Source organism: Belonocnema kinseyi, chromosome 5 (assembly GCF_010883055.1).
Source record: "Belonocnema kinseyi isolate 2016_QV_RU_SX_M_011 chromosome 5, B_treatae_v1, whole genome shotgun sequence".
NCBI lineage: Eukaryota > Metazoa > Arthropoda > Insecta > Hymenoptera > Cynipidae > Belonocnema > Belonocnema kinseyi.
The window spans coordinates 11825616-11843308 of record NC_046661.1 but is presented as its reverse complement, the minus strand read 5'-3'; the positions used below and the strand labels follow the sequence as shown (position 1 = coordinate 11843308).

General features: G+C 35.7%; 1 protein-coding gene across 4 annotated transcripts in view; it reads left to right on the top strand.

Annotated features, from left to right (window-relative positions):
* LOC117172295 (protein kinase C and casein kinase substrate in neurons protein 2) overlaps positions 1–17693 on the top strand; it is a 547527-nt gene that overhangs the window by 297427 nt on the left and 232407 nt on the right. For all 4 annotated transcript variants that reach the window (XM_033360057.1, XM_033360055.1, XM_033360056.1 and 1 more), the window contains exons 4-5: positions 13403–13414; positions 14970–15196. In XM_033360057.1, coding sequence (XP_033215948.1) covers positions 13403–13414; positions 14970–15196 — 239 coding nt within the window. The remainder of the gene's footprint in view (positions 1–13402; positions 13415–14969; positions 15197–17693) is intronic.

Sequence of the window (17693 nt, the reverse complement as noted above, 5' to 3'; positions counted from 1 at the left end):
CCCCCAGTACAGACGGACAAGTCGAAGTAAAGGAAGGAGGTATCTTAATGGAAAATTTGGGACAATAGGTCGAATTATATAATACAAAAACCCGCCCTCCACAAACGGCGTTCTGCAGAGGAGTTTTATTTCCCTAGCTTCTCGTGTGACCAAAATGAGCGAAACACGAAAAATAAAGTAAAACAAAAACAATGGGAGGCCCGTTCCGAGACTCTCTTCTTACCTGCCGCCAAAGGTGAACGGCATCTCAGGGGACAGTCCACCACGAGCGGTCCGAACTTCTGACAACGACAGCGACAATGTTTCTGATACGGTGGAAGATCAGCTAACAAAACTCTCCGTAAGGAATAGTCAACGTAGCGGAGTATAACGAAAGAAAAAGGTAAAGCGAGGCTTGCAAACATCATCCAAGGCACATAACAGAAGCAGTGGCTACTGAAACTTCACCTGGAGCAAGTCCTCTGGCCTTTTCTATAAGCAAGAAGAAGGAGCCTAGAGAAACTGCGCCGAACATGGAGCGGAAATGGCAGAAGACCCTGGATACACAGGGCCTCACTTTCGCGCAAATAGCTAACAACGCCTGGTAGGAGTTCATTTAGGTATTTCTGAACCCCCGGCACCTCCGAAGATCCATCGACCGTTTTGAGGCGCCTGGGCTTCCAGAACCTAACCGGATGCGATCTTAGTTTCAAAGCTCTCCTCGAAGGATCTTACCCGGGGTGATACTGCCACATTCCTAATCAAAAACAGGAGTGAGCTTGTCGAGTTGACTCTATGCGTCTCAAATGAAAAGTCTTTCTCGAGCCATAAATATATCTTCTGCGGGTCAACCCTAGGAAAACCTGGGTTTTTAAAGATCAGAAATATCAGAAATACACTTTAAGACTTTTTTAAAAGAGGAACTCAAAGTCATGCTTGTGGAATTACCCACCGGCTATAGTACCATATATGAGTTAGAGCAAGCCGCTCATATTCTGCTCGTTGATGGTGAGTTTTCCGACGATTATGACCTGGTGGAAGTTCACTATCCATGTTTTTAGAGTCCTTCTGTCCCTTTATGTCAACAGGGACGGTTGTCGTCTATCCAATGCTTTTACAAAAAGGCGTGGATTTTGTCTTCCTTACACTTACTAAACTATTTAGGGCAAGCATTGCCCTAAAACACGTCATTGGCATGAAAGGATGGCAGAGTGGCATTCGTTTACAAACATGGGAAGGAGTACACTGCTGCAAAAGATTTCCGGGCAACCAGCTTAACGTCATTCATCCTAAAGACGTTGGAGAAGCTGGTGCAGAGATATATCAAGAATAAGGTGCTTTAAGCCTCCCTGCTGCACAGTTAGCAACACGCTTTCCAGACAGGCTGCTCAGTAGAAACTGCACCCCATGCTATCGTGGCAAAATTAGAGCAGTAGCTTGAACAGAAGGGGTATGCTGACATGCTCAAAAGCAGGGGGCACAGTGGGAAAATTCCCATTCCCTATCTGTTAAAGCCGCAAAAATATCTTTAACTGTTTCTAAGTACAGTACAAGTTCGATCACTTTCCAACTTCGGGGCTGTAGTGGCGAAAAATTCCAGGAATTGCGGACTTATCGGATGCCCCGTCTAGTAGCCCGATATTAGGTGCGCGCATGCGTAAATTATGGGCATTATCAGACGGATTATGTGTGTACACATCAGTGTACACTTATCAGACTTGTACTGTACAAGTAAGGTTACATACAGGTTAGTTTTAAAATTTTAAGAAGGAAAGATTTATTTTACAGATACATTTATTTGTATTTCTTGTGAAGCTATATACTCCCCTTTTTCGGATATTGATTTAGATGCGCTTTTTGGAGGATTCATCCGAAAATCTTTATGTTTTTCTTTTCTCCGTATTTCCTTTATTGTATGTTTGCTTCGAACTGATCTAATGTGCCGCTAAAAGATAAAATTTTTGCCGTGTCCATCTTACTTCTTTTAATAACTTCATTTTAATTTTTTACAGTTAAAAACTCTTAGAGAATAACATAAAGACAAATTCAGACTTTAAACTGATTCGCGACTGACCAGTGTTTCAGATAATGTGAAATATATTCTGTTACACTTTTCACAAATCTAAACATACAATTTCTAAATTAAGTTATTAAATAATTACTAAAATTAAATGGCTTGATACTCGATTAAATGTGCTTTCGGGTGGTTACATTATAATTACATAATGAAAAATGAATTGTGTTTCTCCAGGCAATGCAGTTACGTGATATAGTATCAGTAACATCTCACTAACGGAAAAATTACTCCTGACACATTTACTGATTTTAACATTTAAAAAATGATATTAAATATTTGTCAATATAATTTTCATATTTAAATACTTCTATGTTTTTTCTTCACTTATAAATTTTTGTTTAGCATTCATTGTGAACATTTGAAGTTAAAAAATAATAATTTAATCTCTTGTTTATCCTTAACCCGGGAGTAGGCGCGTCTGCTAGAGTTACGTTAGTAGCCGGGCGTTTGTCATTCCGACCGACAGCAATATCATGGGTAATGTCCGAATACATACAATTTTTGTTGAGACTTTTACGTGAAGACTCTTCGGATCTGATGAGATACAAAATTAGGGTTGGTCTTAGGAGTCTGTTAAGTATTATTACGAATTTAACTTGGGGTTTCCTGAAGGTAATTTGGGTGATCATCTCAAGTTTTACATTTTGCTGAAACTTTTACGCGAGGACCCTTCGGATCTGTTCAGATAAAAAACTAGGTTTGGTCTTAGATGTTGTAAAATATTATTAAGGGGTTAGGAATATACCTTGGAGTTTCATGACAGTGATGTGGGTGATTATTTCAAATATACAAATTTTGGTTGAGACTTTTACGTGCAGACCCTTCGGATCGGTTCAAATAAAAAATGAGGGATGGTATTAGGGGTTGTCAAATATTATTATGGGGTTGAAAATATAACTTTAGGTTCTCTAAAGGTGGATGTGTAATTATTTTAAATTCACAAAATTTCCCTTATACTTAGGAAGAGACTGTGCTTCGTAAATTATAGATAAATACCTTAACTGAGAATAGCTAGCCGGAAAACCATAAGAGTGAATGAGTTTATATTGTATTTCAAAATATAGAAAATCGTCGGTCGAAATGACCAATGCGCAGGTACTTCCGGGTTAATTTATGCTGCTGGTGAGATTTATAATTTAGTAAGGAAAATTGGTCATTTATTATCATTTTTTTGTATAACGTGTATCTAAATTTAATAAATAATATCTAATATGTTTTCAACTCTATACTTTTATTTAATCACATTTGGAGACAAAAATTGTTTTTACTTCATATTTTCACACAGGGAATTTGTTGCATAATTTGTTGCATAATTCGTTTCTGAAATTAAGAAATAATCTCGGGAGACATATTTTTATAATCAACCATCACTTTTTCGATTAAATTAAAAACAATTGAGCAATCTATTATGTTCAGTTATTGCGATATATCAGCAACCAGAAGAGTCTCCATAAAGTTGTTTGCAATGAAAGGTGTAGTCATAAGGAATTTTTCATCTATATTTAAAAAAACTAAGAGTTGGGTATTTCACGTCAAAAATTTATGATTTCGTTTCTTATACCTCCAAATTTTATCAAAATTCAATTGTCGGTTACAGAAATAAGGGGCCGTTCACATATTACGTAACGCAATTTTCAACCAATTTTGGACCCTCCTCCCCGTTTGTAACGCAACGTAACAAAAAATACCCCCTCCCCGGTAAAGTAACAGTTCTTGATTTTGCTATTTTACAGCGTTTCAAACAGTGTGCATCCTAATATCACTTATAGAATATTTAAATATTACTGTTTGATGTTTTGTACCTTAATAATTTCAAACTCAGAATGATTAGTTTATAAAATATTTATTTATTTATTGACCGCAGTCGTTTGTTTCTCTCTCACAATGCACCACATAAGCAGCGCTGCCAATTTCAACACAGCTCATTGCCAACATAAACTTGATGAAAGCCGCCCTAAAATTTGAATCGCTTATCGGATAAAATTATAAAATCGATGTTGCGTAACGCAGTTGATAAGCCCCCCCCCCATGTAACACTTCGTAACAAATCGCACGACCCCCCTACTCCCAGGCGCGTTACGTAATATGTGAACGGCCCCTAATCAATTCTTTAAAAAATCCAACTCAAATATTCCATATGGCATGGCTACCAAAAAAAAAAACTTCTTTGGGTCCAAAGTAGTTCTTATGTATCACTACAATTTCTTCGAATTGCATTAAAATTGAACGACCACTTTCATATTCTGATACTCCTAACATTCACATGAAGTGCTGTCGAGCATTCTGCTGGAAATTATCTACTAATTTTATCCATTTAGTAGTGAATTGTCTTTGTATGTTATTTTTAGTTCGTAATTTACGGATGTTGAATTGATAAATTTATCAATTTATTTAGCAATTTCATGTACGTGAATTAATCTTAATAGGAAGAAAAAGTTTCCTTGAATTCTAAATACCCTCTAATGAAGGTAAGGGAATCTTGTTTATAGATCGTTCACTTGTGGCTAAGATCGCCACAAATCAGTGCTTTAGACATGTTCTGCAGCAAGCAGTTTTTAGGGAACCATGGATACTATAAAGCTTTCTTACCATTAGATGCCCTGCCGTTCTCAGTAAAAACTCGACTTCTCCAGATCAGATAGAGCCACCTCATGTTCCTTGCTAGGTTGTCTTTCCCAGGCGCATTAAAACTGAAGTTTTTAAATTTTATAGAAATATCGCGTTGATATAAAAGAGTGAATAATATTTAGAATAATACAAATATTTGATACATTTCATTTTTATTTCGATAAGTGGGCTCAAGAATTTTTATTGGTCAATGAATTTAAGTTTGAAAATCTAACTTTTTCGTAAACAAATTTTTGTTCAATCTTTCGTGTGACCGGGGACATTTAGCTGTATGGACCTTCAAAAATAATATATTTTTACCATGCTACTTAATATGCATTGGAAAGTGTAGTTAGGGAAATGTGTCCGGGTAACATTTTCGTATGTTTGAATGATTTTTCTCGCTTACCAAGTAGATTTTAAATAATTTGTGCACGAGGTATTATAGAATTAGTCACTCACAAGCAGATCCTATAGTAACATTTTTTCAGGTGAATAGAAGCCAGTAGTTTTCTGGAGACTGGCTGTTGTTGATTCTTGGATCTTAATCCATAGAGATATCAGTGATATGGTCTCATTACGATTTAAAAGTGTGATGTTTTCGCCCAGCTCTTAGAATTTGATATATACACCAAACTCTCACTTTCCTTCCAGTGTGGGGAGTTGCGTTCAAATGTAATTGAAATGAATTGGGGGGGGGGGGGTTAAATGTAAACATTTCGGCCGCCTGAACCGATTTCAATTGGAATGCATGATTTTACGTAATATACTTGACTGAGTAATCAAGCACTGCGGCCCATCCAAGACGAGTGTCGCAACCGCTCTCGCCCTGGTATCCTGAGAAACTGTGAGCGCCGGCAGTTCTAAGAAGACCGACAACGATGTGTCTAAAAGTGAGAGTTGGGTGTATATTTTTAGTCGATAATACAACATTTTTGTAGCTAAAATTATTTGCAGGCTGCCAGAGGCTCTGAAAACGTATGTCACACTTAATGTCATGTTTGTAGCAAGTAAAGAAAAAAAAAAATATAAATGGAAAAGTCGGCCGTATTGAATAGGAGAACGTATTAAATAATAAAAAAACTATTTATTGTATGTACAGACACTGTTGTTATTTTTTATAGCTTGTATTTTTAAATAATTTTATAATAAAGTATTGCATAAGAGCGGCAGAGGTAGTAGCAAAGTACTTTTAAGAAAGCACTTTGTCTGCTTAAAATAGAAATAACACAGTCTGGGCACGCGAAAATATTTACTATTACTATCTAACTGCAATCTGGATGTCATATGGAAAGCCAAAGTCAGATCCATAGAAGAATGTTCCTTCCAATTTTTGTGAAATGTGTCGCGCATCTTATTGAAAAGAAATTCTTAAAGGAAGTTGTTTACATTTGTCTTCTTGACAAGGGCCTTTATAATTAAGTATTCTTGATATATTTTTTTATATGTCCTCTCTTTATGGCTGATGGGGAAGTCAAGACCAAGGATCTCAGATGCCTACTTCGCTGTTTTGTAGAGGAATCCTCCGTTATCAACAGTTTCATGGTTTCTAACCATTTCTAGGAGTGGGTCACTTTTATTTTTGACGATAAGCGCTTTAACTAAAATAATCATGTTATGAACGAACTCAGTATCAAGTAGTCTGCGGCCACGTTGTTGGCGTGAGATGCACGGTCGCGAAAATGATGACTTTAAATACAATCTGTTCTGCGTGAGCGTAATATTTCAACTGTGCAAAATTTCAATGACGCTGAGCTCATATTTTGTCCTCAGAACCACTTTCAATGAAAGAGGAAGATCCGGGATGGCAAGTATGTTAGTTGCAGACACTTTATTTTTTGCCGAGAGTTCAGAAGACCAAATATGTCCGACGTGACATTTGCATTTGCATCGAAGACTCCCCTTGGTAGATGGTGCATCCTGAATGCTGGTCTCCAGATCACCCAGATATTATCAGCTCTCCTTCGGACGAAGGTGTTTGGTGGTGCCACAGAACTCTAGCTCGGTCCTCCGAAATTCTAGCAAGTAGGCTTTGCTTCAGATGAACCTTACAAGGGGAAAGCTTGAGGGTCGAAATTTAAATCGAGGTCACGTGAGCATAATTCGAAAAAATATCCAAATTTATTCGATACATGTCACGGCTTTTGTGTAAGTGGAGCCCTATTTTGAAAATATTAATTTTTGAAAATTGTGACTACTTTCACTGATTTACTAGTTTCAGTCAGGCGGCACATTTCTCGCTTAGTAGCGCTGGCCTGGTGGTAGCGTGTCCGCTTGCAACTCCGCTGCTGTGGGGTTCGAATCTTTTGGCAAGTGTATCACCCCACCCTTGTCCAAAATTTTTTGCACTTTTGAGAGTCGTTCAAAAGCAGAAAAGTTAGAAAAATTCATGCAGTTTTGAATGCCAAGTGGCATTTTTGATGAGTCGCAATATCCGGTCCAGTAGGACAGCTGTCACGCACAAAATAAGATCGGTAATTTCATGAAATTCTTCAGTAAATTACTAAATGTTTGTATGATGCCTCAGAAATGGTTGTAGGGGTTCTCTAAGTCTCTTGTCGAACGGGCCAGGCAAGTATAAGCACACGATGACTCTTGCGGGGTGTTTCCATGTATAAATTGGAGTTCCGAAATTGAAGATGGACAGTTTTCTCAGTAAGCTCATTAGGAATCTGCTGTTAACAATTGGAACTTAAAGATCGTCTATCTATTATGGTAATAACAAATTATTTATATTTTGACTGCACTACCTTATAACATTTGGAATTTCATACATCGACTCCAGGATATTTACCCGGATTTATCAAAACTTCTTATTATTTGAAAAAAAAGACATTCAAGCCTGTAAAATATGAGTCAGTTTTTATAAAGTTCGATTTTTCAATAATTTAACACTCTGGAAATCGAAACCTTGGCTGAAATACTTTTTTCAGACACTACTTCCAATACAACCATACAACCGTCTTAACTATAGCCGGGTAAATATCCTGGCGTCGATATACCGAATTCCAAATTTTATGAGGTAGTACAGTCAAAATACGTCGCCCAAGCCAGAAAATTTTCAAATATTTCTGACCCTGCTAATTTTGAAAATATCCGCCATATTGGATCGCCCATCCTGAATTTCGAAACTCCAATTTATACACGGAAACACCCCATAACAACCATCGTGCCACTATACTTGCCTTGCCTGTTCGAAAAATATTCATTTACTTTGATCCGAACGTCATAAATACATTTAGTTATGTAATCAAGAATGTCATGAAATTATTTTTATAGAAGATGGGGTTTCGCACGGAGCAAGAATAAGCTTTCTGATTTCTCATATAATTTTGTTTATTCAGAGAACGGCTAACTAACCTGAATACATATAAAATCTAAGCCCTGAGCTATTAATATCCGCTAATATTCGCATAGAAATCCTAATTTGTCGATCGATAAACTCGCAGTCGTATAAATTTATATTTTTGTGATTTTTCCATTTACTTTTTCTTCAAATATTCTCTCGTACAAAATCGCTAGTATCGAATAGATTCAATGCCTAAACTGGCCGCACTTATTTTCTATTTTTCTCTCTATTAGAAATCGCAAATCGTCCTATCGGATCTATATTCTAAAATCAATATATTTAAATGAGGCAATTGCCTTTAAGGTTCATCGACCTGTATCCTATTCGGAGTTTCACGCTTTTACCTAAACTAAAATCTTTGGCGCTTTAGCCTTTACGCATAACAGTCAAAAGGTGTGAAAATATAATGATAATTAGGGGTCTCGCTGACGCCCTGCGCTTTGTCGCACGCTTCGCAATAAAAGTCGCCTGGGTGGAATACGCTCTTCTCACCGCAGGTGCTCACCTACCTGTGTCGCAAGGGACAGGATTAGGGATTAAGGCAGAAATAAATACCACTTTGAAATCTGGATATTTCCAGTTTTAAGAATAATTCTCTTCTCGAGAGATAAACTTTTATTATACGGCTCTTTCCGAGATTCTAACACAAGAAAATATTTTCTTACTTACTTTGGAATTTAGCAGCTTTATTAGCCAGTTGCGAAGAGGTATACTCCCGTCTGCCCATAAGAACCTAAGGTTTCCAAAGTCAGTAGATTATTTCAAATACTAACTACCTCAACCAGGGTTAACAGGTATACTGTGCCCCGCTCTTCAGTTAGATAAGTGACATTTTAGACTTCGAAAAGATTTTTCTTTAAGAGGGCACTTTAAGCTAAATACAGATTTTCTCTTTAAACATCGACGCTTTTTCGTCTTAGAAAACTTTTGAGAGAATCCACAATGCCCATGAAAATAGTTAGAGTCCAAAAAGACAGTTGAAATACTGCGTATTTTATACAGACGGAATACTTGGAGAAAGAATCTCTTGGGACCGGATTTACACGGTATACGTGCTTCCGCTTCAGGGATCTCTCTTGAACGAAGCCTTGTGGACTTAGGGTTTTCAGGCCTAAGAACTCAAGAAATCTTCAAAGTTTCTCTTGAGGATAACTAGTCCTCAAGAGAAAACCGTTGCGTAACCCACGCAACCCCCCAACTCCCGAATCTGTGCCAAGTTGCTCTATTTATGGGCCAATCCCCATCCAAACTTATCTAACCCAAATTCCACTGTCGTTTTTCGTGTGTACTTCTCAAAAATCTTTAGAGCAAGCTTCAGTTGCTCTGTATTGGTATCATGGAGCTTAAGATTATCAATTTAAAAGGCATCAATGTCTTTATGCATCAAATTTAAAATTTGATGTAAAAATTAAGATTTTCGACTTTTAATGGGGTTTCCAACAATTAAATTTCATAAAATAGTAACATATGTCAATAGAAGGAAAAGAGAATAACAGATCACTCGTTCAATATAAAATCATATTTTTAATATTTTCTTATATTCATAAAAAATATATAGTATATCACTTATCTATATTTTCTTATATTCCAACAAATATACAATTAAACAATGCAAACATTTGTTGTAAGAATGGATGCTTTATTTTCTTATATAATGAAATAAAGATCGCTAATACATTTGTGCTTCACAAAATCACAAATGCGTAAATTACGTTACGCCGAGTTTTTTCATTATCGTAGACTTACTGGCATCAGAAAATGGAATTCGATGTTTTTCTACGATCTGGAGCAAGTACTGTTTCGAATCCTCACGTTTAGTAAGAAAAACATTAATTATTGTATGAGAGCGACATACACGCATTAAATACTATTCTTTGCCGGCGCTAGGTAATTTTTGTTTCTCAATAAGACACGAAGTGAAAGTCTTTTAGTTTTTAGTAGCTTAAATTTTAATTCATATGATATTTCTTTAAAACAAATGTGAATATTTTTAGAAATTCGAAAGCTATAAAAATTTTAATTTTTACGTAAATTTGATGCACGCAACCTGTAAAAAAATTTTTTTAGTCTTAAAAAATTAGGAATTTATTATCTCACACAGAGAAACAATCTGTCGCGATACGGAAGTCGAAAAATAAAAACCAGTTTTTTGTGAACCACCTTAATGAAAATCTTGTACAGTGTGTTCCAGACAAATTATTGGCCTGTATTTCTTTGTATCATTTAATGCCTTTCTCACCTCTTGGATAGTAATCAGTGAATACTGTTCCTAAACTATTATTAGCTTGTCGCACAGCTCCTCAAAGCGAGTGATTGATGATTTCAGTGTCTTCTTTCAATGGATGCTGAATCTCGTAAATTGGGTTTGGTAGCCGGCCTAATCTTGTTTTTTTTTGTATTGTAAAGTAACCAGTGAGAGTGTTTGGAAGCTTCTATTATATAAATATTGTAACATATTATTCATAGCAGTACATCATAATATTTTTTTAAATTTTAAGTAGTAATTAAACAATAGAAGAAGAGACAACGAGCCACCTGCTTAACTCTCCGAATTTGCGAGTTGAATTGAGCTACTCATCAGAGTTTACTGTTTTTTTTATAGGATTAACTTAAACTCGGGTTCGAAGCCCTCGAATTGTGTTAGCTAGTTCTTCCCGCGTCTAAAGCTTTTTAGTCGCTTGATTCCTTATGAGTGAGAGAGTTTCTTACAATTCGACCGGTGTTTAATAAAATCGCCTTCTGCCGTTAGTGTAGATTGCCCTGATTTTGGTTGCCGAGTTGAGAGAACTCTTCATAGTCAATCTGAGGCTTTTAGTGGAGGCAGTCGTTAGGTTTGTCTTAACTATCGTTTGCTGAATGCCCTTAGATTCAAGAATACCCAGATATTTATATGACTTGCCTGCAGTTATAGTCTCGATGTCATTTTCGAACTTGTTCTCTAACTCGGCGGTCCCTAATTCCCCTCTAGTTAAGTGTACTGTTCTGCATGTAACTAGTCCGAACTCCATGTGGGCATGATTGGAAAACTACTTTGTGACGTCGATCACTTGCTGCAGATTCTGCTGTTAAGTAGTGTATAGCTTCAGTTTATCCATGTACAGAAGACGGGTCACGTGATGACCATCTTCATTATCATATATTCTGAATCTATATGACATGCTGTTTAGTGTTTTGCTAAATGCGTTCAATGCTAAACAGAACTATAGTGCACTGAAGGAGTCTCTTTGAAATATAACCGTCTTAATGCCTATCGATTTAGTTATCCATGTTTGTCCATGATCAAAATACTTGGTTCTTATACCCCAAGGCATCAGCGTATGATTTAGAAAGTCAATGATGTGTGGGCATCTTTTGTAAAGTTTTAAGACTTCAAGCAAATAGTCATGCGGTACGGAGGGAAACGCTTGCTTGTAATCAATGTATGCTATGTGCAAATTCCTTTATGTTTACGAGCTTGAGCCATGTCAACAGCGTCTATAGTGACTAGATCTTCACTGTCTCGCTGGTTTTTACAACATCTTTTTTGTTCTTCTGTAAGGATGTGATTCTCGTTGCAATGAGCATATACCATATCTTATCTGCAATGTCAGCTGTAAGACATTTATAATATGTTAGAAATCAGGCAACCCGTGAAATTCAGATGGATTTTGAGCGTCTGGTTTTTTAGGTAACATATACGCTGTACCTTAGAGCATAAAGCATGGCATCAGATCTCGGTCTTCGATGATCTTCTAAAAACACCCTGCCAACACATGATGCACTTTCGGCAGGTACTTGTAACCGAAGGTGTGCAACGTGTCTGGACCTGGAGCTTTTCAGTTACTCGCCCCTTTCAAGACATTCTCTGCTTTATGTTTATTCTTTACTTCAAGACCTACAGTTTTAATTATTTCAAAACCTTCACAACTCAATACGACCTACTCTTTGTTATTGAATGTCAAAGTATTCTGTTTTTCTCTGTCTGCATATGTATTGTTATAGATGTTTTAGTCTTTATATACGTTATCCATTTTTTTTCTGAAAATGTCCAGTTAGGCTTTTTTTTAGGCACCCAAAACGCCAAGTTAAAGTTCATGGAATTTCTCGAAAAGAATAAGTGTTAAAAATAGTAATTATTTTATACTTTTCATTAACACTGTGTAAAAAATTGTATAAAATTCGTGTTTCTTCTATTTTCATGATATTTTTTATGTATTCTGAAGCGTTGATTCTGAATCTGTTTTGATGAAAACACGAAAAGATAGAACGTAGTTGCCTTCAGGTTCGTATTCTACGAGAGAAAAAAACTAAGATATCCCGTCAAATGATAATAATCAAAATCTTGTTACATTGTGCAATTATTCCTGTTTTTACTATAAATGATCAATTTTAAAGTTTTTGGTAAGAAAATAATTTTTAAACAATTTTCGTGCATGAAATTTTATTGATCTGAAAATATGTTTAAAAATGGAGAGGCTGTGTTTAGTAAAAGATTATTCAGACTGAAACAAAAAGAATCCGTCCGGCATTTATAGATAGCAAATTGTGAATTTGGTGCATGGTCCGGACTCGTACTCTTTAATTTCATAAGGGTACGGGTCCGGAACTATACCCTTTAAGTTCTTAAGGGTCTGGGTCCGAACCCGAATCTTTTCAATTTCATAAAATCCGGGCCCGGACCCGTACCCTTTAAAATCTTAAGGGTACGTGTCCGGGCCCGAACCCCTAAAGAACCTTTTAACATCGGGTCCAACCTAAAAGATTCCTTGAAATACATATATTTGAGAAATTTACAAGCACGATTTGATTAATAATTATTAATAATTAATAAAATTTTCAAAATTTGAATTTAATTTTTGATTTTTTGAATTTCAACTGCAAATTATTTATCTGTGACTCGAAAACCCCCTCTTACTGACTTTTATGTAAATCTACCAAATTAATTAGATTTTCGAAATTTGAGTCAAAATTTAGAATTGTTTATTTTTCATCCCAAATTTGTGTTTCTGTTTATTCTCCCTCATTCGGTCGTCCACCAATTTGTAAACTTTTTTAATGTAATGCTAGGAACCTTTTAGGTTGGACCCAGAATTAAAAGATCCCTTAAGGGTCCGGGTGCGGATCTGTGCCCTTTCATTTCTTAAGGGTACAAGTCCGAACCCGGTACTTGTAAATTCTTAAGGGCACGGGTGCGGACCTGTACCCTTTAAATTTTTAAGGGTTCAGGTCCGAACCTGAACTTTTTAAATTCTTAAGTTTCCGGGTCCGAACCCGTACTCTTTAATTTCTCAATTGTGCGGGTCCGGACCCTTAGCTTTTAAATTCTTAAGGGTCCGGGTCCGGACCCGTACCCTTAATTGCATGTTGCATGTTCTATTAATGCGTGTCATTTTTCTCTTTTTTCGTTACAGAAAGCTCTGCTGGTAAGCAAATACTTAGAGACTGATAAAGCAGACTTGGAATCCAACACAACACCTTTCCCTTTTTGATCCCACTTAACACTTTTTAACCTTCTGGCCTTATAGTTTATTTTTTAAGAAAGGATGGTTAAATTGAACCACATAGGTGGTCAAATTCTCACCATTAAGAAATGTTATATCTTAGATAGTATCATTATTAACATGTGAAAAAATGTAAGTGATCCAAGTATGACTACTTTTCTGGTTACAATTATTTTTCTGCGCTGTTTGAAATTTTGGTTTTTAAGGTAGCTCACTTTTTCTTATTGTATGCTTTTCTATAAATCATGCTCTGAAACTTTATTTAAAGATTTTCAATTTTTATCAGGTAACCTTGAATTTAGATTCTGATGTTGTTTCCGATCATGACGCTCTGAGCGCATTGCAAGTGATTCCAACCCCACCATCCAAAGATAGAATGAAGCACACTTAGCGCTTATGCTGATGGATCTTGTTTGTGATTGGTTACTTCTGGCAGTTCTAGCTTCACGTTAGTCGGGTTGGCAGCATTTGGAGCGCGGTTAGAATTTTAATATTGAAAAATGCAACTGAAAATGATTACTTTTCAAATCTTTCAGTTTTAAATATGATAAATGATACTATTTTTTCTTATGATATTATATTTGAATATTAAAAAAAAAGTTTGGTTTGAAAAAGTATATTTAATAAAAAAAAGTAATGCGCTTTCTCTTTTCGACAGGCTATTGAAAATAATTAAATCGGTTGAACTTTAAAGAATTTGAAATTTTTTTAAATTGCACATGCTAAAAATGCTTTTTGTAGTCAAATTTTTTTTCCGCCTTATTATTTTATATTACTTTTATTGTCGCATATGAATATTTTATTTTTGCTAAGAGTACTACAATAAATTTTTTTGTTGAGGGTAAAGATTTAGGTTTCTACTTTTGATCCATTAAATTATAACACGCTATATTTATATTTTATATTATATTCCGTTTTTTGAAGTGAAAAGTAATTTTACAATTTTTAAGTAATTTCCACTGCTTTGCTACTTTTCCTATTTATACAAAACTCTCACTTTCATTCTAGTGTCGGGGGTTGCCTACAAATGGCCTTGGACTGATTTCGGGGGAATCGAAACGTAAACAGTGAGGGCCGTCTGACTCGTTTATAATTGGAATATCTATATATATATATAATGTCGCAACCATTCTAGCTCTGCTCCCCTGAGAAACTGAAGGAGCCAGCAGTTCTAGGAAGGCTGAGAAAGGGGTGACTGAAAGCGAGAGTTTGGTGTATATGTTTTAAATATTAAATTATTGAAATATTGTTGAATATCAAAATTATGGTCATCCTTTCAGTGTAACTCGGAAAAGGTCTTTAATGTAATTAAATAATAAAGAAATGGAATTAAGTTAAAGGAACTAAATGGAACTTATTCAATTTCAACTAGTCTATGTGAGCAGTATGCCCTTTCCTAACTCTTTACCTCTCGGTTCATGACATCTTCCGATCTTTCCTGCTTCGTTGATCCTACCTAGCAATGTCTGCTTGGCAGGTGAAGAAGATGCAGGATAGGGTGCAAAAAACCAAGATAGAAGTGCTGAACGCGAAAGAAAAGTACGAAGCGGCCCTCCAAGAAATCAACTCTTATAATCCAAAATACATGGAGGATATGACACAAGTCTTTGAAAAATGTCAAGAGATGGAAGCCCAGAGACTACAGTTTTTCAAAGACGTACTTTTTGGAATCCACAAATGTCTCAACATATCCCAGGATCCAGTGTAAGCTACTTTATTATGTTTTGTTTACTTTCAATTATGAAATATATGAAATTGAAACCGAAAATTTGATTTTGTTGTAGAAACAAAACAAAACCTTATATTATTTTCGTTTTAATTCTGATTAACAATTTTGTTTTCCCTTGGAGACCAAACATAATCTTGAAAGTAAAAATGTACTTATTTAACCATTGCCACGAATATTATATAATTGTTACGATATTAAGGAATATTAAACCGTGAAAATTAAGAAGGATAAGTTGAATACAGTTACTATCGGTTTCTTAAATCCTGGCTCCTCTTTAAATTATTTGCAAAAACTATAAATGCATCAAATCTTTTGAAAAAAATCTATTAGTTACCGTAAAGCTCTATTTATGCGTACATTTCTGAAAAATTCGAAAACATTTATAACTTTGTATCTGCAATAAATAAAAGCAAATGATGCTAACTCACCTGGTAATCAAGTGGAAGTCTCTCCTTAGGTTTGAAAGTTTTAAAAAAATCAAGAAATTCAGTTTTTTTATTTTAAAAGTTAATTTCATAAAGAAGACGCTGTCGCAAATTATTTTTCTCTTGTTTTTTTTGTACCTGCGGCACAAAGAAGTATGTGAGACTCTCTCGGTTTCAGAGTATCGATGTCTTGTTTGGTCCTTCGTCCCATAAAGTATACCTGATGTCTATGGTTCTGCCTATCATTCAGCAGACACATATGAGAGGTGGGACGACCCAAAAGGTTCCCGATTTTTTTAATGGACATTATGAAGAATGATCTTTGGGGTCCGATGGAAAGATGTATTTTCGGGAATTCATAGTCGATCTCTATGTAGGGTATCCCAGATTGAAATGTCCGGATTTACATGGTTGTATAAAAATAAACAAAATAAATCAGAAATTCCTTTTCCCAAAATCATTTAAGTTTTATTTGTTGAATTATAAAATACTTAAGCTGGATCAATCAGGTGCGCGGTATAAACAGTCGTGCGTCTGTGAGCTGGATTCCAACGAAGTTTAGTGACCGCTGTTCTCCCGTCGCTAACTCCACCTCAGCACTTGCTTCAATAACTCTACATTGGAGTCCCTCTCAAGCACGCACTTCTTTTTATACCGCGCTCCTGATTAATCTAACCTAAATATTTTATAACTCCAAAACTAAAACGTTAGCTGATTTTTGGAAAAGAAATTTTTTATTATTTTTATTTTTATGCAGCTATATAAGTCCGGACACTTGAGTCTTGGACACCCTGCATATTGCTAAGTAATTTCCTTCACAAATTATGCTGTATATCCGAAAATATTTGAAACTTTAATAAGATTGTTAAAAGGACCATTTTCCTTCTCTGTGATTTTGTGTCTGTCTGATAGTTTTTACAAAAAGCGCCAAGAAACCACGCAATGAAAGAGTAAGTTAAAAACCATCGATTGGCGTGAGAAAATAAAAATAGATCTTTTCGCATTTGCTCCCTTTCTTCGCGGACATTCACACGTACATATAAACAAATCTCGATAAATTTACGATACACAGCACGATTTGCTAAAACAGATTTGGGGCCATTCAACAAATATATAACGCTTTCATCTGACAGTTATACCCCCCCCCCCCCTTTATAATGCTTTTTCTATAGTACGTTTATGTAAGTAACTTTAATATCAGCATAACACTTCAGGAGCTGCCTCGAATTTTTCAAATGCATAGGCACAACTTTAAGGTAACGTACGCATTGTTTGCAAAAGTTTTCATGCATTTTTTAAGAAATATTACATACGAAAGTTAATCCCGTGATAGAAGGTGCTTTCAACCACTTTTTTAAAACTTCATTAAAATGTATATTTAAAGCAATTGCACTAGAATTTCTGTGACCAAATAATTCCTGACAGAAGAAAAGCGATCTATCCTATATTTCCATTCAAAGGAGGAGGGTCAATAAGGCCGGTTTTTGGTCCATCTACAGATTGGCCTCAAACATGTTTTATTTTATTCATCTAACTAGGTCTCATAACCCCTTAAAAGGATTTTTCCTGAGAGTGATCTGATTTCAAGATATAGCCATTTTTAAGTTCGTATTTTGCATGGGTTTTCGCACTTTCATTCAAATCATGCTAAGTTTCACATTGTTAGTATTGCTCACACAAGATCATACTTGGCCAAAAACTGCGCACGTATATGCGTTACAACATATGTTAAAGCCATCATTTTTCTCGAGGTACTTAGCCTTCAAAATAGGGCCTAATTTTATACTATGTGAAAAACCGAGCGTAATATTTTAAGGTATTAATTTATTGTTATTAATTTATTATTTTTAAGTTATTTTTCTTTAAAAACATTTACTGCCGGGCTTAGCCACTTTGACGCCCTTGGGCAAAGAGAGTGAGATTAAAATCAACCAAAGTCAGTGGTATAGGAAACAAAACGCTATCGTTCATGTGCGACTGCCGCTTCGCTACGTTCAACTGTTTTCCCCCTCCACATGGTATTCGCGTTTGTTGCCGATGCTTTTAG